Below are 24,844 nucleotides of genomic sequence, written 5' to 3'. Positions count from 1 at the left end.
TGGACTTGAAGCATTTTTCTTCTGGTGCCTGTTTTTTATTTTATTGATAACAGCCTTTATTCAGTCTTAAAGATTTTTGACAGCACCAAATAATAATGAATTGACCACTGTTGGAATCTGTACAAGCAGCCCTAATTTTAAATATCACTTGTTTGCCTATGCATCTTGACCTCTGCATGAGGTATTCTGTGGAAATTAATCTCTTGTAGGCAGTATTCTCTTCAAATGACATTATAAGAGCTATAAATATTCACTTGTTGGGATCTGTGCATCGTGTGAAAGACCAGCACTTAATGCCTGTCCCTAATTGCCCCTGAGAAAGTAGTTTCAGCTGCTACCTTGAACTGCTTCTGGTGAAGGTAGTCCCACCGTGCTTTTAGAGAAGAAATCCATGATTTGGATCCATAGACACTGAAGGAATGGCAGTATATTTCTAAGTCAGGATGAGGTGACTGGGAGGGGATCACCTGTAGATGATGTTTCCATGCACTTAAAGCCCTTGTTCTTCTTGTGTTAGAGGTCACATGTTTGGGGGTGCTTTTAGAGTTGCTTTAAGTAACAGCTTTGTATTTTGTGGATGTTAAATATTGCATTCCTTGTGTACCAATGGTGGGGTGAGGATGAATGTTTAGGGTGGTGGTGGAAGCAATGAATGCATAGAGTGGTGGATGGGGCACCATTCAAGCTCGCTGCATTGCCTTGCATAGTGTGGAGCTTCTTGAGAGTTGTTGGAGACGTGCACATTCAATTAGAAAGTATTCCATCACATTCCTGACTCATTGGCACAAAAGAGTGCAGATGTTATAATCTGGAGCAAAAAGTACCAAACTGCTGGAGGAACTCAGCAGGTCAAGTAGCATCTGTGGAGGCAGAGGGATGGACAACATTTCAGGTCGAGGCCCTGCATCAGGACAGTGTAGAGGGAAGAAAGCAAGCACAAAAGGTGAGGAGGAGAGGGTGAGGTTGGGGGCTGGCAGGTGATAGGTGGAACTGGGTGAGGAGGATGATAATGGGCAGACAGAGCAGGTAGAGGAGAAAGGGTGGAGTTTGGATAATTTGTGAGAGCTCATGGGTTATTCTCACTGGCACAACATGCCAGTCAAAGCAAGTTCTCAGGGCTGAGTGCATGGAGTCATCGGTGAGAGCTGGGTGTGTTTTCAACATAAGCTTCTGATAGACCTACCCTTCTAGATGTGCATGTTTGCTGAGCAAAGCTATGACCTTTAGGACTCTCCCCATGTGCTGGGAGGAAATAGGTAGTTAAAGGTGTTCCACCCAAATGAATGCCACAGAACAGGAGTGGCAGCACTTTGTATTTGCATTGCAGTCCTCGTAATAGCGTGAGAAGTAGACATTGCATTTTAAAAAGTAATACCCAGGTGTGCTAAAATTCTGATAGAAGTGAATGGGATCAAAAGTAGGCATTTGGTTGATGCAAGTCTTTAACAATCTGTAGATCAATATTATGCAGCAGCAGGTGTGACTATGGCAATGACATTTTTTTTGCTATGCACCAACTTTAGTAGAAAATGCCTGAACTGCACTTGTTCAATATGAATATGTTTACTTAATATGTAGTGTAATTATTAAACAATAAGATTATGCACTCAATATTTAAAACAAAACTGTTAAATACTGATGTTTTAAAATCTTGCTATTTTTACTGTAACGTGAACAAAAAGATAAGAATAAATCCTAAATATTATATTGAGATTACATGACATTGATTATTCAGATTTTTTATTTACTAGTGAGAAATGCAATCGGTCACATCTGATTCTCATTCATACGACTGGCTAATATTTGAACAACATTGAGAGTGATATCTACACTACACAGTGGCACACCTTATATTTATTCATTTAGAATTTGTTATTGCATTTAACTTCTTGATTATGGTTTCTGTTAATGGCACCTACATTATTCCTGGTCACGAAATTCATACTAGTAACTAGGAAATTAATTTCATCTTTTATGGTGAACTACAAAGTCATTACATGAAGCACCAGTGGCAAATGGAATCCTGCCCTCTGTCCTTTACACTCCCTCACCCCACCACTAAGTTCCAAAAGTACAGGTGAAATTAGTCAAAACAGCTATGCAGCAGCATTACAGCCCAGAAAGAAGTGTGACCAGTGTGTTTCTTGATTGGACCAAGCTATATTGAACTTGTGTGGAAATCAAATAAAAACTGCAAATGCTGGAAATCTAAAATAAAAGCAGAAAATACTGGCATTGGACAACAGCAATGTTATGTTTGCCATGGATGAGAGAGAGAGAGTTCCATGAGTTACACATAATTAAGTGCTCATCAGTGAGATGCAGGTTGATAAGAAGTGCACTAGGCAGCCAGGTGACCCACCATTTAAAAAAAAGCATGGCCGGAGCATTGTGTGTGTGTGTGTGTGTCCCTTTTCCAAACGCTGTTCAGCAAGGGTAACTTCTGAACATCTGAATTCCACTTTACATCAGAAGGGGTAGAAGTGTGCCTTGCACAGGAGTTGCCCTCCAATAGGTGCATGTCTGATGCTGGGAAAGTGTGGTTCATGACTGAAAGGAGGAGGAAAAAACAGCCACGGGCAGAGCAGCCTGTTTTGGTAATTGGAATGATTTCATCCAGAAATTATTGTTAATGAAATTTACTCTGATGTTTATCTTCGATTACATATCACTGGGGGAAAAAAAATACAAAATCAATTGAATTTCTGGAGATGGACATTTTAATTTTGTTTAGTTCCCCAGAAATCTCATTGGTAGTTTTACTAGTTACTACAAAAGTTAAACTTTACACAGTAAATGGTAGAGCCCTGGAGAGTGTTGTAGAACACAAAGCCCTTTCAGGATACATTGTTCCCTGAAAGTGGCGAACCAAGTAGCCAGGGTGATGAAGGCGGCATTTGGCATGCTTGCCTTCAGTCAGGGCATTGAGAGCTGGAGTTGGGACGTCATGTAGCAACTGTACAAGTCGTTGGTGAGACCACATCATTGTGCGCAGTTCTTTTCTGCAGCCAGCTATAGGAAAGGTGTCATTACACTGGACAGGGTGCAGAAAAGATTCACAAGAATGTTACCAGGACCTGAGGGCTTGAGTTGTAAGGAGAGGTTGGATAGGCTGGGACGTTTTTCCCTGGAGTGTAGGAGACTGAGGGGAGTCTAAAACTAGAGGACGTTGATTTAAGACGAGGGAAATGATGAGGGCAGAAATTGTAGAGGTGGATACAGTTACAATGTTTAAAAGACATTTGGACAGGTACATGGATTAAAAAAAAGGTTTAGAAGGGATATTGGGCAAACACAGGCAAATGGGACTGGCTTGGATAGACATCTTTGTTGGCATGGACGTTCGGCCAAAGGGCCTGTTTCCGTGCTGTATAACTGGCTTTGCAGATACAGATTATTTAAGACTTTTCCTTCATTATTCCTGTGCTAAAGTATCATTTTTCTTTCACTCCTCATGCAAACCTCCAGCTTCTTGCCTTATTTCTGGCCTCAGTATTAAACTTCCATTATTCATCAACATTGCATCATCCACCAATGCATCCTGCTGAGAGAGAGGCTTGTATGCACGTACTGAAAGCCACAATGCAGCATGCTGAAAGAAAATGTTAATTCTGTATTATTATTATGTATTGCTGGCACTAATTTTTATTGATAGGAAAAGTGAAACAAAAATCTTGGTTTTCTTGGGCTTTTATCCTTGTAACAGGAAAAATCTAAGCCCAAGACTTTGGTAATCATTGGGATGCCATGGTTAAAATATTCACCACTGGTACGATTCAACTTGGAGTTATCTTACCCATGGAAACATCTGACTTCATTCTCTGGAGCTGCAGAGGAAGGAATTTCAAGTCTACATCTGCATATCAAACAAGCTGCTGGAAGAATTCAGTGGGTCGAGCAGCATCTGTGGGAGGAAAGGAATTGTCGACGTTTAGGGTTGAAACCCTGCTTCAGGACAGAACACTCAACCCTCATCCACCACAAGGCTGAAAACCATCTGATTTCAGTTTCGCCTCTGCAGCACAGTTGCTTTTACCAACCCTTGTAGTTTATGCCATATGTGGGTATCCTCTTCACTAATATTTTCTCCAGCCTGAAGATGGTAGTATTGTAGAATTGATCACAGTTCTGAGAATCAAAAAAATCAGTACTCTTGAAATATTCAGAAGTTTCTTTGCAGTAGAGTTGTTAATATTACACTGTATTGTGAGGCTTACCCCCTAAGGTTTGTGGCTAATTCGAGCTGTTATAAGTTTGTGTTCTCCAAAGTAATGCATTGGTTGTGATTTAAAAATTGCCAGAAGGAGTGAACAAAAGAGGGAGCAAGAGAAAATAAGTTGGCCTTGCATGCGATTTTGGGGGAAAATGAAAGAATCTGTTAAGGAAGAACATTTAGAAAATTGTCGAATTTATTGCATTTGTTTGAGGGTGTAACGAGCAAGGTGGATCTATTTGAATTTACAAAAGTCATTTGATAAAATGCCACACAAACACAGGAACAGGCAGGAAATTGAAGTTGAGGCCAAGAATACATTTACCATTATCTTACTTAAAAAGTTGTATGACCTACAGTTGCTCCTATTTCTTAGGAAATTATTCCTGGATTGACGACAATTAAACAAGAAACCTGATAGAATTTTAGTTTTCTTGAACAGAAGGTGCAACCAACTGTACAGCACTGCCAACTGTCCTTGGGCAAGTTGGTCATTTTTCAATTAGGAAGTATTTCTGACTTTGAGATCCTTCAAAGGCTTACTTACACTGCTGAGTATATTCAAGATTTTGATAGATTTTTAGATATTACAGCAATCAGGGTACATTGGATTAATTGGGAAAGCAGCAACGAGATAAAAGAATTAGCCATAATCTTATTGGATGGAGAGCAGGCATGAAGGGCAAAATGGCCCACTTCTACTATTTCTTGTGTTCTAAATTTTTTAAAGCAATGTCAAAGCCTCCCTTATGGTTATTCATTCAGAACTTGCTGCTGCATTTAATAGTTCAGAAGGTCCAGAATTCTGTTAAAGCATGACTCATCAGTAGTTTGAATGCTTTTTTCTCAATGTGTGCCTGCATACGTTGGTACAGCTGCTGTTAGAGGTGTCATGCTTACAGGTGGCCCAGCTGTCCTTATAGGCTCACAAGATGCTGCTGCCCTGGCCATATGGTTATTGGCCATTCCTGGTAATCCCTAGGACAGGCCCAACTCTTTATCAGGAGGAATGCTGTGGAGGCTATAGATTTGATTTAGAATTCAACTCCCTTTGTTGCCTAACTGGTCCTAACTGCCTGTACAAGAATCTTTCACCAGCACCAACTGCAATTTTGAGAGCTCGATTAAAGACTTGGTAGGTGCACAAAGGGTGTGAGATTCTTTGAATAAGTATCCCTGTCTTGTCTTCATTCCCAGACTTCATCCTTAAGATGCATAAGGACATGAAGTCAGTGCTAGAAGTTACTGAGGGTGGATGGGGAGGAAGGACATTCAACTTTCTGTCTTTGAAGAGTGGGAAATATTTGCCTCTGAGGGTGTGACTTGGTAGCTTCTTGGCTTTTATGAATTTTATTGACTTGGACAAAATGAAATGTTTCTTTTGAGTGGTCCTCAGAACTGGAGTGGATTGTGCACCACTGAGGCAGGGAAATTGAAGTGGAAAATCTATCTGCATCTACTGCTCAGCCAGCTGCCTGCAGTGCTGTGAACAAATTGTCCTTTGAAAAGTAAAAAAGATTCGTTATTCTATGATTCATGCAAAACATTACTTTTTGCTTCATCATTGATGTGCTCTTTCAAAGATTAAGATCTGCATGCTGGTTTTGCAGTAATGGCTTAGATTGAATATTACGGATGGAAGAAAATTCCATTTGCTAGACTCTTTGCTACCTCTAAGCACAAAGATATTGCATAAAACAGGATTAAAACTAACTGCTTGAGCTTTGCAAATGTTGATAATCTTTTAAATCCTCTATTATTAAAAGGAAGCTCATTCTTTAAAATTCATTAGTTTACTTGGGCTATTCAAAACTGTGCTGGAGGAATTGAAATATCGAAATGGGCAGGCTTTACTGTAATTTGGTCCCTGATGATTAAGAACACATGCTATCAAAGTTTGTTGCAGTAATGTTTTGGAACTGGATGTTTGAAGACGTTAAACTGGGACCAAGCACAAACCTGTAACTTCTTGTTTGCTTCCTAGATTGAGGCATCACTGCTGATTAGTTCATTGGAAGCCCAAAATTAGCTGTTTTAATAATGCCATGCTGTAATATTGGCTCCCAAGGTTTGATCCTGTTGCAGTTGCCAGTTGCAACAAAGAGAATGGTTTTTTTTTAAAGGCAAGGACAAATTAGCCAAACCAGGTCTTTTTTTCTAACTTTATCTTCCAGGCCATAAGCATTAACAAGTTAGTTAGATTTAGTTTGTTATTGGCACCACTTGTATGAGCCTTGTATTTTGAGAGCTGGTATCAGATCAGCAAGAAAGCGCACTTCTGCTCCTCAGACACCAGAGGTTGTACGTGTGGTGGGGACCCTGGAATCCTGCCTTTTTGTAGCATGGGGGCACAGATTATTGCAGACTTCAGATCTGGCCTTGCATGCTGTGCTAAATACTTTTCCTCATGGACACCACCATTATGGAGGTGGGCATCAATCAGAGAGGGCATGTGTGGAGGAAATGAGCATCTTGAGGGTCAATCGTAGTTGTCTGTGGCCGTGAAAGGCCTTTTCAAACAGGAATGTTGGGGGCAGGATGGGGGGGTTAATGCAAGAGTACGTGTTTAACATAATGAAGATCTGCCTGAAATGGGTTCCTTGATCCAAGCTTCACAGCTTGCTCAAGTATCTTGCATGTGTTATGAAGGCCTGCTTCTGCATCAGTGGTGAACTTTGTATATAAATTATGTGTGTGTGATGATGTGACTGTGTGTATGTCCAGGTTCATTTGTGCATTACATAAGGAGGCCCCATGATACAAGTTCCTTTATTAAAGAAAATTTCATTGTAGAAATTTAAACATGTCATGCACGTGTTGCATTCTGTAATAGAATTTCTATACTAATGTGCTTTTATCCTACCTCTACCACCACCGTTCACTCTTATGAACAGGCCAGGGCCTAGGGTTCTCCTAATTTCAGTAGTACCCCTGGACTTTCCAGTACTATAATAGCAGACAGTTGAAACAGAAGGAAAATGGCTTGCATTTTGACAAAGGGCATCCCAAAGTAATTTTCAGCCATTGAAATACTTAGAAGTGTAGTCATTATGGTAAAGTAGGAAGTGCAGTAGTCGATTTGTGCTTAGCGATGTGATAATAAGCAGATAAGCTGATTGAGGAATAACTTTTGTTTAGGACACTGGAATACCTTCTGCTCTTTTTCAGAATAGTACCGCATGATTTTTAACATGCACCAGTTTAATGTTTTATGTGAAAGGTAACTGGACTATTAATTTGGATAGTCATCCTTTGATCCCTGGATGTTTTGCATACATGCCAGTATACCTGGGGGAAAACAAATACCTGGGAGCAGCATGCCAGAGATCAGCTCTTCCTTCAAAATAACACACTTTGGATCTTGGCCCCTGGGCAAGTGTGATGTTATTCACAAAACCAAATTTGGGGATGTGATGGTGGGGGACAGGGTGTGTGAATGTAACTGAATGCAGCGTGGTAGTCAGGATGAAAAATCAAAGCTGATCAGAGTAACAGGGCAAAAGTTCATAGCATCCTAAATCTATTTTAACACTGTGTACATGTATACCATTCATATGCACATGAGTACAAGTAAAGCAGCATACAGTAGTGAAGTACATCTGATACTCTGTTTAATAAATAGTTCTGGCTCACTAGTGTCACTTTTATGGAGTAATGGTGCATTGTGAATGCATATGCATAGTATGAGGATTCTGTGTTGAACACTTCAGTTGTGCTTTCTGTCTCCCTTCCCTAATTGATCTCCACTGTCCTACTTGCTTGGAACTGCTCTGCTTTCCCAGCTCTGACCTCGTTCCCTTCTTTCACTCTTTCTCCCCTACTCAGCTAACCTCTTGTGTACAGTTATTTTAAAAAAGCACCAAAGCAGGTGGCAACAGGAAAGATCCTTCAGGTAGGTGTGCTCACAGCCACTACATTAGGTGTGTGTGTCTGGGAGAGACAGGATTTTCTGCTTGAAGTGAGCCCAAGTTCGTCCTGAAGTCCCCAGAGACCTGGCGATTCTCATAAGTTGTCAGAAAGTTTGGGTCAAATCTGGGGTTTTCAGAGTGGCTTATGACAGTGATGCTAACAAGTCTGAGCAGTATTAGTTTATTTGTGAAGTGTTTGACTATGCTTCAGTGGTGTGCTGCCACACCTACAATATTCATGTGAACATTTGTAGTGTACAGTGTGCATATATTGAGATGTAGACTGCTAAAAATTTTTTGCCTTATTACAATGTGCAACCCAGACGGTCCACTGTTCTCAGGTGGAAATGATGGACAAGTAATTATTTGTGCCCTTGATGGTGTGTTAATCATAGAATGCCGATGACCATTTTGGTCATGTAACTATCGCCTAAAAATTCATTTGTGTCACAGGTCTAAAATGGCAGGTGCTGTTGAATGGCACTTACCACTTTCCTTCACAGGCTGCCGTTGAAGAGTGCAGAAAGGAAAATAGCAGACAAGTTTGAGATGGGGCTGGGTTTTGGGAGGGACCCATTGTTAGGGGTTTGAGTCCTCACATTGGAGTCTTAGAGTGTGATCAGGGCCTGGGGTGATCAAGACCTGAGTGAATGTCTGAGTCTGTGGGTCAGGGCCTGGTGATGGGTAGAAATCCTGCTTTAAATTCACCAACAGTGAAACGCTGGCAAAAGTTGTCTCGTGTTCTGTCCACTTGCCCCTTGCCTTGTCCATGTCTCTCGCATTCAGTTCCTTTTGTAGTTGATGCGTATTCTAATTAAAATAGTCTTTAAAAAATGAGACTTGCTGTCTAAATCTAATGTTAGTATAATTAATAGCATTATATTTTAAGTATAATAGTTTGGTCTGGAAATTCAATGACTTCGCTTTGATTAGAACAGCAAATGTGTAGAATGAAAGGCAGTAATAATTATTTCTAGATACTTTCTGGTCACTCTAGAAATTTGACTAGACAGTTTACAAAATTGGTCACACTTGTATGCCTTATGCAAATTCCATATCAGATATGTATCAAGTTAGGTCATTCCCTGTACCGTCAGGAAGCTAGGCCATATGTTCCTGGGAGCAACAATCATTGGTCGCTCCTGGGAGCATCCTTGATCATTTTGGAGATTCCATGTTGTCGTAGCTTCAGACCTTCCCCCTCCATCACTGACTCCATGATTTTCCCAGGCTCAGAGCCCTGTAATGCTCCTGATCCTCAAAAGGGCTGAGCTACAACCCACCCATCCCCTCACCTCCATGTTCCCCAAATTCAAATCTTTCAGAGCAGCTTGAGGACCATCACCACCTCCTTTTTACTATAATGCTGAGGATCCTCAATGGTGACAACTTTCATTCTGGCAACACAGCAACTGTGAGAGAAGGCATCCAGAAATAGAGTACACGTGGCAATTTTTACCAGAGATTTCAGATTATATCTGCAAGTTCCCAGGTGTATTTAGTTTATTAGTTGGCACATCTACTCTTCACACCACTGTATCATTTCTCTGCCATAAGGTTAATTAGTTTAACTTAAATGACCTAGCAAATTGAATAGATGCCGTTGTATCTGTTGCAGGTGTTAAATCAAAAGCAAATGGAGAAGCCAAAAGAGTAGGTTTTAATTTTTTGTGTTTTGTGACAAGCAATCTTTTTTTAGATATTAATTTTTCAGATCACATTGTAACAGTGTTTTGCCTTCCACTTTTGTGTGATTGTTTAGCGTTAATCCCACTTGCTGGGTTAGGTTGGATGATGCTTCAGGCTGCGGAATTGATGTTGGCACTAAACAGACAAATCTGCAGCTATTTGCATTAATTTATAAACATCATTTCATGAGCTTCAAAGAATTTTTAATACCCCAGCTGTCAAATGGAATTCAGTCCATTAGTAACACATTTGTTTCAGCTTGTGGGCTGTTGTTATGGTGATAGCTTCTCTGCTTTTGCCAGCATTGATTAATCAAAGCTTAATGTCTTTGCGAGTGAAGTAAGATTTCCAGCTCCAGCCAAATGTAATTGCCTGAAGCACCAAGAAAAAATAATTGGTTTTATTTTAGCAACCTGCATAATTTTAGTTTCCCAGCTACTGCCATGGTTTTATAAGATGTACATTTTGCTGACAACCGATAAACCTTTTGCTTCATGAGCTATTCCTTCTCTAAGGAAAGACTCTAATCAGTGTATTAAGTAGTTCTGTTTTCAGCGGTGATCAGCAGCACAGGAGGTGATCACACTGATCAGTTGGTAACTGCACAGATTGCACATCAGTTAATGGTAATAAATCATGGGGCATAAATGTTATCTTACTGACTAATAGGGCTAAATAATTTTGAAGTGTCACACATGATATGGACTAGACAATAATAGGTCCTGGTGTCTGCTCTCTTTGCTTTAAGCTTCCAAATTTGACTATAAATTTACAGAAATATTGCAGGTATTTTTTTTAAGGTGCTGGCTTCTATGTTTGGTCACAGGTGGTCTTGGGCATAAATGGTCTTTTGTACTACATAGCTGGTTAACCTAATCTACCTTTTATAAGGTCAGTGCTTGCGTACTTTGTTAAGAATAGATCTTGAGGTCAATTGAGGCTAATTATTTTTAAGATCTAGATGTTCCATACACGATGTGATGAATATATTTTTCCGACTGTCACAATAGCTCATTTTGAAAAGAAATTTGCAATTTATTCTGTTGGTAAAGCTGTCTGCCAGTCAGGGGTATTTTGGTATTTTGACAAATTATATATTCACAAGTTTTTTTTAGTTTACATATTTATCTAAAACACTTTTTGTTTGTTTTCTGTGTACAGTGCCCAAGATGACACCATTGAGTTATTGTTAGACTGAGTTTGTTTTTAACATCTTAATGCTTAATTTTATAATTACAAAAATCTTGCTATGTACTTATGTTAGTGAGAGGTCTTGAAAGCAAATTTTAAATACCCTGATGGAATTTACAAAGGCAAAATACTGAAGATCTTGGAAACATGACAGAAAATGCTGGAAATATTCAGCAGGTCTGGAAGAATCTGTGGAGAGAAACAGTTAATGTTTCATGTTGATAATCTTTTGTCAAAAACTGGGAAAAGTGGAGGAGAGCATAGAAAGAAACGTAGGAAAGTTGTTTAGTGCAGGGTGAAGAAGTAAAATAGGCTAAAATTATCAAAGGAAACTGATGGAAAACTGAACTAAAAATGCTAGGAGTCCTTATTTGAAAATTTTCATCATGAAAGGATTTTCTTATGGTTAATGACATTGGCGATGGGAGCTTCCACAACTGGAATAGCGTGGGGGAATAAAAGTGGTTCGAATTGTCTCTGTCAGGGACCATTGGAAGAATGCCGCAAGAGATTTCATGACCTTGAGTTTGCATTCCCTGGTATGTTCAATGGACAACACTGCCCTAAGTGATAGATCTTTAGGGAACTAAGGCTACTATTTATTTATGGCCTTTGACTCAGTGTGCATTCCCAACATATCAACGGCATACTGCAGAATGATGATAATGCTTATGGAGAATGACATCAGTCTTGTGAAAATGAGGTTCTGGTTTTTTTTTGTCAGTCTGGAGGCAGACTGCATTGTATGCCCAACTGATGTGGAGGCTTCTTTGTAATCTACCGCATAACCTGCTCACTAGAAGTCAACAGCTGGGCCCTGATGAAGAGACCTGGAACCCGTGGGCCAGGAAGTGCATCAGTAAGACTTGGTTGATGGTAAAGGCTGTGAGGCTGATGTTGCCATGCAGTAACATAAAGTGCTTCATGAATGAAGGGAGGCAATGTTCAGACAGGGATTCTCATGAACACTCTCCACAGTCATTGAGTGTCTGCAAAATGAGTGATCTTTTCCAGACTCCATTTGCTACCACCATTAAACAGATGGCCCATAATGTTCCCTTGAATGTTGCATTGCATTTCCATCTGCATTGCTTAAATTAATCCCTGCCTCAGATAAATGTCTTTCCATAACATCTTTGTAATTTCTGATGAATAGGATCTTACTGAAAGCTTTCTGAACTCTAGACAGGACTGCACCCAAAAGTCCTTTCTAGTAAAATACTGGCATATGGTAATAAAGATATATACTGTTGACCTATATGAAAGAAACATATAAATTACAATGAAAGGTACCTGGCAGATTTTGTATAGCCTCTACTCATGAGATGATTTGTGTCATAGTAGTCTGTCTCCAGCCCAGTAAAGCGTTATGCTTGGGAGACCACCCCAGTCTCCCCCTATCTGGAAGGCTTCTCCTCCTATTGTTATTTTACCAGAAGTGGAGGAAAAGAAGGACATTGAATAACTTATTTTCTTGTATTTGGAGGCTTGATCTCTACTGAGCAATTGTCAGTGGTTTGGTGAGGGTAGGAGGAGGAGAGGATGGTGGGTGTAGGTGAGTAACAGTTTGTGGCGATGTATGTACGAGAGAGCAATATTTTTAGTAGTGTTCGGCTCATCTTGATGTATCTTATGAGGTCATGAAATCTCTTATGAGATTTTTCCATCCTTCCTGAAGGAGACGTTTCAAGCCACCTTTTATTTTTATTTCTTTTTTATTTATACAGCACGGTAACAGCCCTTACGGCCAACAATGTGCGCCACCCATTTAAACCCATGTTAACCTACCCGTATGTCTTTGAATGTGGGAGGAAATCAGAGCACCCGGAGGAAACGCACGTGGACATGGGGAGAATATGCAAACTCCTTACAGATAGTGACGGGAATTAAACCCTGATCGCTGGCGCTGTAATAGTGTCATGTTAACCACTATGCTACAGTGCCACTTCTCCACGCTATTCCAGTTGTGGCCCAGGTGAGTCTCTTGGGCACAATGCACCAGACTGCTCTCCTCATCTAACTGATGAGTACTGCAGTGTCCCTTTGTGTTAATTGTGGTGTGATCTCCCTGTCCACTGTAGTCCTTCTCTTCATGAAGTATGTTGCTGTTGTCAGCATACCATGAGGGATGATGCCCTTCTCTGTTTAATGGTCAATAGTGGCAGTAGCTATGTTGAAGGTAGCCTGATCCTGTTTTTGTGCTGTTTTCTGGGTGGAAAGTACATTACACTGTTGCACACGTTTTTGATTAATTTGATAATTTTTTTTGTGAGGGGTCCTAAATTGTGCTAGTGCTACGCAAAGCATTGTTTTAGGTAATAGTAATTTCATGGCAAAAGGTGTCTGATGCCTGCTTGTTGCCTGTGTATTCTTCCTGTGAAGATTAAAAACTGTTGATGTTTAGCACTATAGCCATGTTTGTGAATTGTTGATGTCAATATGCTCAGCACCTATGCTCCCTCTGTTAAATGCAATCTTCCAGACTGTTCACGACACTCGTTTTGCTATTCAAACATCTGTAGTTAGACTTGCCTAAAGCAGTAAATGAGATGAGGTTCTACCATGTTTTTTATACCATCAGTAACCACAAGCACTGGCAAATTGTGTCTATATTCACAGAAAATTAAACATGTGATAAAAGGGACACAAAATAGATAAGGGTGATGCAACAACCACACCTGCACTTATTTAGTGTTACAGTAACATTACACCCCTTAAAGCAGCTTGGAGGTTTTTAATCTACCAAAAGGAAATGTGAGCAAATGTTTGGTCAAAGTCAAGTTTGAAATAGCTGCTTGTAGGAAGAAAGGTAGAAAGACAGAAGTTTGGAGAGGGAATTCCAGACCTTAAGCCCACAACTGTTGAATTATAATCACTGCCCATTTCTTTTGTGAACGAGTAATCAGCCAGAATTGGAGGAACGTAAGAATTTTGGGGGGAATGTGGAAATGGAGGAAGTTACAGGGATAAGGAAGGGGAAAGCAATATTGGAATTTGAATGCAATTTGTTATTGAAAACTTTTTTCCTTGATCTACAATTGAAGTTTCAAACTTCTGGGTTTCTGTTTTTATTGTCTAATATAAATGACAAAACCTCAGAATTATTCTAATTTTATGTGGGGTTAGACAAAAGAAAAATTGAAAAATTTTATCTGGAGAAGCTACTGGCTTTGGCTGACTGGTTAAATTTGGCAATACATGGCCGTTATTTTCAGTTGACATGTTGGAGTAAATTTGCTAGTTTTTCTTTCAACAGCAATGAGAGAGTATAAAACCACCCACCTTCAATATTCAATAGCATTACCCTCTCAAAGTCTCCCATCATCAATATCCTTGGAATCACAAATTAACCAGAAACTGAACAGGAGAGCGCACATAAATGCTGTAGCTACGAAAGCAGGTCAGGGGCTGGTTATTCTGCAGTAAGTAATGCAACTCTTATCAGCTTGGTGTCCTTCCACCATCTAAAAAGCACAAGGCAAGAGTCTGATGTAATATAATCTACTTGCCTGGATGGGTGTGGGCCCTATAAAAGTCGCATCTCAACACCAACCAGTACAAAGTGGCCCACTTAATGTGCCAACCTGAACATTCAATTCCTTCTGCCATCACTGCCACCGTGTGGTTACACTGTGTAACATGCACAAAGTGGACTGCTTGGGCTACTCCAACAGCACTTCACAAACCTGTGAAGTCAACCATTAAGAAGGACGAGGGCAGATGGTTTACATGAATACCACATCTGCAGATACCACATCTCCTGACCAAGTTGCAAACTACTCTGCCTTGGATACTGCCATTCTTTCCTGGCCATTGGGGTTTAAGTTCACAAACTGGGAGTTTCTGACTAGAAACACCAGTCAGAATAATTCAAAAAGGCTGCTCGTGATTACCTTCCCAAATCAATCTGGGAAAGGTAATAAATGCTGGCGGTGCCATAATACCCTTGTCTTTTAAATGTATAGAAAAGTTGAAAGATTTTTATATCGAAGAGATGTTTAGAATGTTTTGCACAGTGAGCAAGTTGCAAAAATCCTTGTAACTTTCCTTTCAAACTTTACTCGCATCACAACAGACCTCTTTGAAGAATGGCCTAATCCCACAATTTACTAAAAGTGGGAACTTAGTCCAGTTGGCTTGCTCTTCACCTTTGAAAGGTGACCTGCAGAAAACCTGATGTTCTGCATGGTGCTTAGGAAGGCATGACTTAGCACCCTCCTCCTCCTCACAAAATGTCACTGAAAGAAGATAATTTGGGTTGTTTGTATATGTTTACAGTTTATGTTCTGTAAATGTAAAAATAAATGCTTAAAGGCCAAATATACAATGAATTGGATGGTTTCAAACAAATGTTGGTGGGTCAAAATTCCATACTATCATGCCCTAATCCTTGACTACATTGGTAGGTTCCTTGGGCTGATTTGATAAGTGGAAAAATGCAGGAGAGAGAAGCCTGGTGAATTTGAGGCTGAGGTATGTTGTTGAAACCAAGTAGCACCACTTAGTTCTCTTCTTTTGTGCAGTACCTGGCCGAGGAATGATTGACAGTGGATGATTGAAATGGGAAATTTTTGAGGAGTAGTATCTCTCATTTTGATTAGCTAAGTAAAAGAGAGTAAAACATTTCTCAATTACGAAAGGTCCCACCAAATAACTTTTCATTGCTTCAAGCACGAACCTGAGCTCAGAAGTTTTTTTGAAAGAATCTCTGTCGTTAAACAACAGGGGTAATGCATTTTCCAACCACTTCTAAATGTACTGGGATGGTTATATTAAGATGTGCCAAATGGTATTTTGTGTATTTGTGTGCTTTCTAATATTTATGATGATAAAGCTGGTGGAGCATTAAAATGGAGTGGCTTTTTGGCTGATTGATTCACGGTATGTAGATTTGCACTTAAGTCTTTTAGGGAAGGAAATCTGCTATCTTTATCCATTCCTGCCTTTGTGTGACTCCAGACCCACCAGCATGTTTGACCTTTAAACACTTCACTCATTTTCATTCTACTTGTATTTCCCTCAATAATTTCATATTTCTCAGTTGATTTCATATTTGATTATACATTCCGACCAGTAAGTTAAGGCAAACTAATTGTCCTTTGAGAGTCCAGAGGATGTAAGAGAATGTTGAAGATGTGGCTTTGCAATGCAAATACATGATCCATCAGCAGCACACTGCTGCTTTAGGAATATCTGACTAAAGGAAATTTCTCAAGCTGGCTTTCTTATTCCTCATTGTAATTGTTTTGCTAGTATTCAGTTGTTATACTTCATTTGAAGCTTTATCACGTTCACGGTAGAATATGAATCCTCAGCCATTGCCTTGTTTAACAGCAAACTCTGTTCACTCGTTTTCTGAATCACAACAGCCTTGAAATCTCGTTCCAGGACATTCACAAAATCAGATTTTTTTTGTTCCATGGCTGATACTGTTTTTCCACAGTTCCAAAGTAATTTTTTTTTAAAAAATTACATATACTAGGAATCTGATCCATAAACTGGAAATACTGGAGAATGTCATAGATATGGCAGCATCTACAGGGAAGTAGGATTTTGAATATCAAGTGCCTCCTTTCTGCTCTGTAGGAAATAGCTGCCTGAATTGGCCAATTTTTTTTATTTTTACTGTGAATTTGATTGCTTCAGATTAATATGATAGGAATAATGGCGATTACAATGAATACAAACACTCATTTAAAAACTGAAACCTCTGGAAAATTTAACTATTCAGCCTTAATTTAAAATGACTAATATCTTGAATTAGAATTGGTTAGCTTCCTATTAGTGTGGATCTTTTTATCATCAATGCAAAGTTTGTTTCCTTTTTTAACAGTAAAATACTACAGGCCAGGTAATCTAAAAATGGATTAGACTATCCATTCTTTGTGGCTGGAAAAGTGCACTTTAGCTCTGAATGTGAGGCTGGCATTGTACAAACTAATTAAATTTTGGACCTTTTATAACTTCTGTATCCAGCAGAGGTGAGGTATTCATCCTGTGATTACAGTTAAAAAGAAAAGCTGGAGTCTGAAATAGAATTAAAATATTGGAAATACCATGGTAGGTGAGTCATCATTTGTCAGAGTTGAAAAAGGATTAAAAACATCTCTAGAATACTTAATCAGAACTGACTGAATTCTGTTGTGCCCTCAAAAATGGTAGGACTCTAACCTGCACTGCTGTTTTTTTCTTGAACGAAGCAACAAACAGGATGCTGGAGGAACTCGGTCAGGTAGCATCTGTGGAGAGAAATAGACAGTTGACGTTTTGGGTTGAGACCCTTCATCTGGACTGAAAGATAGAGGGGAGATAGCCAGTATAAAAAAGAGAGGGGAAGGGGTGGAGCAAGAGCTAGCAAGTGATAGGTGGATCCAGGTGAGGAGGGGTGACGGCTAGATGGGTTGAGCTCAATAAAAAGGCTAAAAAATTGTGTACAGTGAAAATAGAAACACAGCAATGTATGGTGAAGCTTGCGTGCAATACTTTCCTTTCTATATCTGCCTCTTTCAAATATGAGCAATCTGTCATACATTTAGATTAGTTAATTCTGACACTTCACAAATATGTGTTTTTAATGAAACATTTTGGTGTGCTGCAAAGTACTAAATTGTACTCTTTATAGAAAGCATACCTGGGAGCACCAAAGAAAAATGTACAGATTATAAACGTTAAAGGATTGGAGGGAATACCACCTATTTGGTGTTGCAGATACCAGTATTATCCAATGTTTTATACACACACTGAGATATAAGATGTATGTTAATTTGTGCCTCCTGTACAAACTGTACAATTACTGTACTTCATGTTACATGTGTGATTGGTTCAGGAAAGTGATGCTGAGGTTAAAGATCACCCATGATTTTACTAAATGGCAAAGTGGACATGAGGGGCCAAATGGCCTACTGCTATTTTTTTAATATATTCTTGTTCTATAACTTCACAAGAAGAAATCTGTACAGAGTGGGCAGTAAATTGATGATGCATGATATTTGAGGTGAACAGTTTCTTTTGTCCACTGCTATCATGTTGAAAATGTTCAGAAGCAGAGGTTTGTAGTTCTGATTTTCATGCTTTTATCCTTCAGCTGGAGACTGTTCCAGAGCATTGGACTGTGCAATTAAACGAAGAGAATCTTGCACACGTGGATTGAATGGCTGTGGCTCATGTCTCCCTGACTTTATTGAAGATGAAGAAGGAAATTGTGTTCAGAAGCCCTCTGTCCAGAAAGGTATGTAATGGAAAAAGTTTGAATTCTGGCTTTTATGGAGTCCTTTGCATTTACTTGTAGACCCTGAGCAAAGGAATGTTATTTTGCAACAGATTCAATTGCTGCTATTTCTAGTCAGCCATAAAGCAATGGCACTTGCTGGTAGCCTTGAAGGCTAGGTCCCCACAAAGATCTGTGTGCAAAAACTTCCCTAATTCTGATACTTGTTTTACTATACGTCACTTCAAAGGAGGATCCCTGGTGTTCAACAAATGTGTTGATATTTGGCAAGGTTAGCAGCCAACCACTTTGGAAAATTTTGATGGTCAGCAAACCAGGAAGGAAAAGGCACCATTTTTAACACAGAGTGCTAAATAAAAATTGATTGAATAGTGGTTGATTAGCAAAACTTGATTAAATATCATAAATATTGAGAAGAATCCATGATGTATTTTGAAATATTTTAAGAGAATTATAGTACACATAACAATCTCTGGTCAGAGAATTTGCTAAATATACCATTTGAAACTCTTTGTTGGATGAGGTTACAAGATTTTCAGGCTATTTTTCAGAGGGTTCTGTTTGTTAGTAGCATAAATTCTTGTTCTTTAAGAGATTTTTCTTGATCCCTATGGAGAATACTGTAAACAGCACTAAATGTGGAGGAGGGCTTAATCGCTAACAGCGATTTCAGGGTTTCCATATCAAATTGTGCATGGGTAGAAATCCAGCAGTTGCTGTTATTTAATGGTGCAGTGATGGTCTGTACAAACATCCTGTAGCTTTTTACAGCAGAAGACATTCTCTCGAGTCACTGCAACATGTGTCTATCCTATGTCTTGGAGATTCGAAGGCTTTTTGAATTTGCAATATTGGCAGGAACCTTGATGGAAGCAAAGGTTCTGGAATTGTTCTTGGCTATTTTTTGTCAACTTGGAGTGCTAGAGAGCGACAACATGGAAACAGGCCCTTCGGCCCACCCAATCCATATCAACCACGTATTTATGCTAATCCTACATTGCTTCCATTTTGGTTTATTCTCCCCACATCCTCATCAACTTCCCCCGATTCTACCACTTGCGTACATACTAGAAACAACTTGTAGTGGCTAAGTAACCTACCAAGCTGCATGTCTTTTGGGATGTGGGAAGAAACCAGAGCACCGGAGGAAACCCATGTGGCCACACAGAGAATGTGCAAAATCCACAGAGGCAGCACCCAAGGTCAGGATTGAATCCAGCTCTCTGGCCGAGAGGCAGTGGTTCTACCACTTGTGCTGCCCTACTTGTTTATTAAGTATAAGTAAACAAGCATCAGCAGTCCAGATTTCAAGGGTTGAAACTTTCTGCTGGTTTTCTAGACTCCCTGGCCCCTATGGACTGTTTATTGCTTTTGGATGTTGTGAGCATGGGAAAAGACTAGTTGGTCCAATAACTCTGCTTCTAACTCAAGGCGATTGGAGCATTGCGACTCCTCCCCATATGCGGCCCCTTGGAATAGACGATGACTAGCTTTCACGCCAGTTCTGTGGGCTCTGAAGTGGGTAATGAGGTAGATCCTGCAGGTCAGACAGGAGATGCTTGACGTGGCAGGCAGGTGAGTAATTAGGGAGGTGGAGAGCACCTTCTGTCATTTATGCTAGCCAGATGCTGGGAATATTGCAGTTTTTCAAGAGAACATGCTCAAGCCTTTTCATCCGTCCACCTGGAAATCTTTTATCGTCCTGAAGCTCAGAATCTGGTGTCTTTTTAGCTAGTCACGTCATCTCTCCTGAGTCATCTCCTGCATGAAGCAATCAATACAGGAAAATGTACTCCCACAAAATCCCCCTCCTTATCCATTTAAGCAATCAGAAATGTTTGACAGGCAAGAAGGTTTAGGTGTTAGGGGTAGTTTGGATAGCAATTGTCAATAGAAATAAAGGCATTTTAGATTATTAATATAAATGTTGATGCAGTACAGCTCATCTTCTTACTTGGGCAGTCCATCGGGATTCGGGATGGCTTGCTTTCACTCTGGCTCTGAGGTGACTGGGATGGGTGGTTGAGTTATTTGTGAAGTAGGCTGCTTCTACAACTTGTACTGAATTTCTGTGTGCGCCTGATTCATGGACTGGAGGTTCTCAGTGCCACTCTGAATGCTTCTCCATTTCAAGCAGTCATGAGTCAGAGATTCCCAGTAATCAATGGGGATGTTGCATTTTTTTGCAACCCACCATTTTACCTACAGGTTGAACTTTTTGTGTTAGTAGAATATTGAGCACATACATTATCCCACATTAAAATAAACACGTACTATCTAGTTTTAGCAAGTAGCTCGGTCAGCAGGGGAATGACCCTGAACTTCTGGCTGCCTACCACTTTAATTAACAATATATTGCACAAACAAGCTGAATCTGATTTTAACTACCCCTTCTCTGCCACATGGTTCCTCGCATCCCCAGTTCTGATAAAGCACATCCCAGCCCTGAAATGTTAAATGTTTCTCCTTCCACAGATGTTGCTTGACCTGAGTTTTCCTAGTATTTTCTGTTTTTATTTCAAATTTTCAGCATCTGCAGTGTTCTGATGTTCAATCAGAACACTCTGATATACTGATGTTCAATCAGAACACTCGTCCCAAAAAATTTAATTGCATCTCTCATCAGTTCTAAATATCTGTGGTGCTCTGAGATCAGAATCACCTTTTTTTGTCTTTGTGTGTGTGTGTTTATCTATTTGGCTTTCATTCCGTCATTCTGGTTCCCTCCCTCCCTCCCTCCTCTCCCTCTTACTGGTTTTTTCATTTCCCATATTTGTTTTATGCTCTTTGCTTCTCCAATTCTTTCTACTTCCTGTTCTCTTACCTACCTACGTGCCTATGATGCTGCATTAAGCAAGCTTTTCATTGTATCTGTACCTCACTGTACTTGTGCACATGACAATATACTTGACATGACTCGACTTAACCTGACTTGACTCGTTCCCTCTGCAAACCCATCCTCTCATTACACCCCTTGCTTTTCCATCCTCCTTGCCCCTCGCACATACCTTGCTCTCTGAACATCTGTCCCCTCCCTCCCACTTTCTCCAATTCTCCCTGTTTTGGTCACTGTTGGATCTCCTGGCCATTCACCTCTTCTCCTTGGACAACTTCTTTCCATTCAGCATGGACTGTAAGCATTTAGTGGGGAGATAGTGATGCATGAGAATTGGACTCAAACGGCAGAAGCAAATCCAAACTGCTGAAGCTGGTGGAGAAACCCAAAAGTGAATCAGTAGAACAGTTTTACTTACAGTACCTCCTGTAATCTTAACAAGTCTCAAAGTAATGTTGATTTGGGGATAAATATATAATTTCCTTGCTCTTTAACTGGATTTATCACATCCATTTGAGTGAGCAAATAAAGCCTCAGTTTCACACCTCATTTGAAAGATAAAAATTGGTACCTTCAACTGTGCAGCACTCTCTCAGTACAGTGCTTAATGTGAACAAATCTCTGGAGTATGATTCAAGTCCATTAAAATTCTGACTTGGAGATGAGAGGGCTGGCAACTGAGTAACAGCCCAAATGGATGAGTTATGGCACTGTTCTAATTTTTTTCTTTAAATTTACTGAAATATGAGTACCAGCAAGAAATAGATTTGAGGAGGGACACAGTTTGACATTGTGATAATCTGGAGAAGATGTTCAGTGGAAATTTTTGTCAAATCCAGGGATCACAGGCAATTGTTGTGTTAATCCTAAATAAGTACAGGTTCCCTTGGAGCTAAGCTGCTCTTCTAACTGGGGGAGAAACTAAGCAGCTGGTCCAAAGATATCTTATAATAGTGTTGAAGTCCATATTGATTGCATTGTTAATAATCTGAAAGATCAGCTTTGTGTAGTACAGGCCTCTGGCAGACTGGGACAAGTTGCATGTTATGGTGTATTGAATGTAATTATAAAAAAATATGTTTTGGTTACAGTTGTTCAATTATTTACATCAACAATAGAAAGGAGTGTGATGAATTAGAGAATAGTGATTGAAGTTTCAATTAGGAAGATATAGCTTTGTTCACTTCAATATGAGACTTGTTGTTCCCAACATTACTGAACTGCTTTGTTAATGTAAAATATAGTCAAGTATGTTTTTTATTCTGGAACAAGAATACAGAATGTGGAAATATTAGTCATGTCCTCATCCGGCATCTGTGTCTTGACCTTTTATCAGGGTTCACTGGATAATACTGAGCAGTGGGAACCTAGGCTGATTTATTTTGAGGTTAGGAATGCTCATATTAATTGTAGTGCCCTTATTACCATCAACTCCTTTGTTCTTCCTGGCATTTACTCACCAAGGAGGCTTTGAGAACACTCTTGAACATTGTCCACCTGAGTCCCTTCTCATGACAGAGATTACAATCTCTTTCAAGAACCTAAGAGCAGGAGTAGGTCACTTGGCCCTTCAAGCCTTCCCTGCCTTCCAATGGGATCATGCCTGATCTACCCCAGTCCTTAACTCCTCCTATGTGCCAGATTCCCATTCCCTGATCTTTCAAAAATGTATCTACTTAACATAGAACAGTATAACACAGGAACAGACCCTTTGGCTCACAACATCTATGCCGAACGCTGCCAAATTAAACTAAATCTCTTCTCCCTGCACATGATCCATAATCCCTCCATTCCCTGCATATTCCTCTGTCTATCTTAAAGCCTCTTAAACACCTCTATCGTATCTGCTTCCACCACTACCCCTGGCAGCCCGTTTCCAGGCACCTACCACTCTATTTGTTTTTTTTTTAAGCTTGCCCTACACATCTCCCATAAAACTTTCCCCTCGCCTTCAATGCATGTCCTTTAGTATTTGACATTTCGACCCTGGGGAAAAAGATTCTGACTGTCAACCCTATTTATGCCTTTCATCATTTCATAAACTTCTATCAGGTCTCCCCTCAGCCTCGGCTTCAGAGTAAACAACCTAAGTTTGTCCTATCTCTCCTATACCCTTTCTAAAACTTCCACATCCTTCCTGTAATGGGCTGACTGGAATTGCACACACAGAGTTACTTCCTCTTTAATTACCCCACTGATCCAGCATCCACAAGTCTCTAGGGTAGAGAATTAGAAATTCACTACCTGCTACAGGAAGAAATGTCTACAGACCTCAGGAGTTCGGACAGCTAGATTCAGGCATGTGAAGGACGTTGCCTGTACAATGGAGCCAACTGAGGGTAAATTAGAGCCTCAGTACCAAGAAATCAGGGTAGGAGAGGACATAATGTTAGTTTGTCTATTTTTTCATTAGATTTGGACCATGTGCAGGCAGCAGGGATTGGCTTAATTAGGCATCATTAGATTATTTAGTTCAACACAACGTCATGGGTCATCTTGTGCTGTTCAGTTCTATGTTCTAGAATACCATCAACTGATGTCCTCTGATCCTGATTTAGCCATTTGTGATGCTCATATTGTTAAAGCAACATCTATTATCATAACAATTGTTTGCCATTCAGTTCTCCTTTTACTTGTGGTACTGTGACCCAGTAGCTCTGATCCAACCACTGTTTTGCTTTATTTCATCACCTGAGGCTGAAGGACATCTGGCCTAGGGATTATATTTATCTGAATGATTCATGAAAATTGACGACATCGGAAAAGAACCATGATAACAACCATTCCGGGTACAGCATGAGTTGCAGACTCAGTTATGTGGCTGATACATTTGCTGGTCCCCATACCTAATGATGCCATGTTGTGTGTAATGCTGTTTTTCAGCATTGCTGTGCTAAATTAAATTTTATCCAGTCTTAAACCAATCAGATTTTTATCATGCAACTGCACAATGTAGGGACTTATTGTACTCACAGTTGTGACCTCTGCACTATGCTGCAGAGCACTTCAGAGGTTGCCAGCTCATTATAAAGACTACTTTCTACTGAGAATTTCATTGACCTCTACAACAATTTAAGACTTGGAAACTACTTTCAATGAGTGCCTGTGTTTTTGTTGGAAAACTTGGAACTGGAGCATGGAGAAACTGCAGGCATAGATAGGAACTCCAAGGAAGGAGGCATTATTGGACTCCCCTCAAATTCTACAGGGACCAAAGTTCCTATATCAACTTCTCCAAGGAGCAAAAGTCTCTGCAAGCTAAGTGTTGCCAAGACATTGATCTACAACCTAAACTGTGAGTTTACACCTATGTGTGGATTAATCTGCCAATTGATATCAAGGTCACGTTCAAAGTCACTGTCACACTCTTCTTCCTAACCTTGATCATTCCAGGTGGCTGCTGTTAATCAATACCACATCTCAAAGATTTTCTACTCACTATAATATTGCTGAGGTCACTGATGCTCAACTTCAGGAAAAATGAATTCCTCTACCTTGCCTTTGACACAACTGATAAAGGTTGGTCTATTTGCCAGCATTGCTGGCTTCCCTAGTGTTCAGGCCATCATAGACTGCATTTGCGTAATTGCAGATTCTGTTTCAGAACCCAGAGTTCTTGTTGAAGTGCAGAGGCTTCCACTCATTCAGCCCTCAGATCATGGTCAACCATGAGAGGAACCTCATCATACTCAATGCAAGGTGTCCTGAGAGCTCAATGACACCTATATCTTACAGGGGCTAAATTATCCCTGTTTACCTGTTTCTCACTCCTGTGTTTC

The 24,844-nt window shown here is 40.0% G+C and overlaps 1 protein-coding gene across 1 annotated transcript in view; it reads left to right on the top strand.

Moving 5' to 3' along the window:
* Nucleotides 1-24,844, top strand: part of LOC127582010 (neural proliferation differentiation and control protein 1-like) — a 144,946-nt gene that overhangs the window by 45,983 nt on the left and 74,119 nt on the right. Inside the window, exon 2 of the mRNA XM_052036925.1 lies at nucleotides 18,086-18,229. Within this exon, the coding sequence (XP_051892885.1) occupies nucleotides 18,086-18,229 (144 nt within the window). The remainder of the gene's footprint in view (nucleotides 1-18,085; nucleotides 18,230-24,844) is intronic.

Source organism: Pristis pectinata, chromosome 23, assembly GCF_009764475.1.
Source record: "Pristis pectinata isolate sPriPec2 chromosome 23, sPriPec2.1.pri, whole genome shotgun sequence".
Classification (NCBI taxonomy): domain Eukaryota; kingdom Metazoa; phylum Chordata; class Chondrichthyes; order Rhinopristiformes; family Pristidae; genus Pristis; species Pristis pectinata.
The sequence above is the reverse complement of the archived record's forward strand: the minus strand, read 5'-3'. Positions and strand labels throughout refer to the sequence as shown.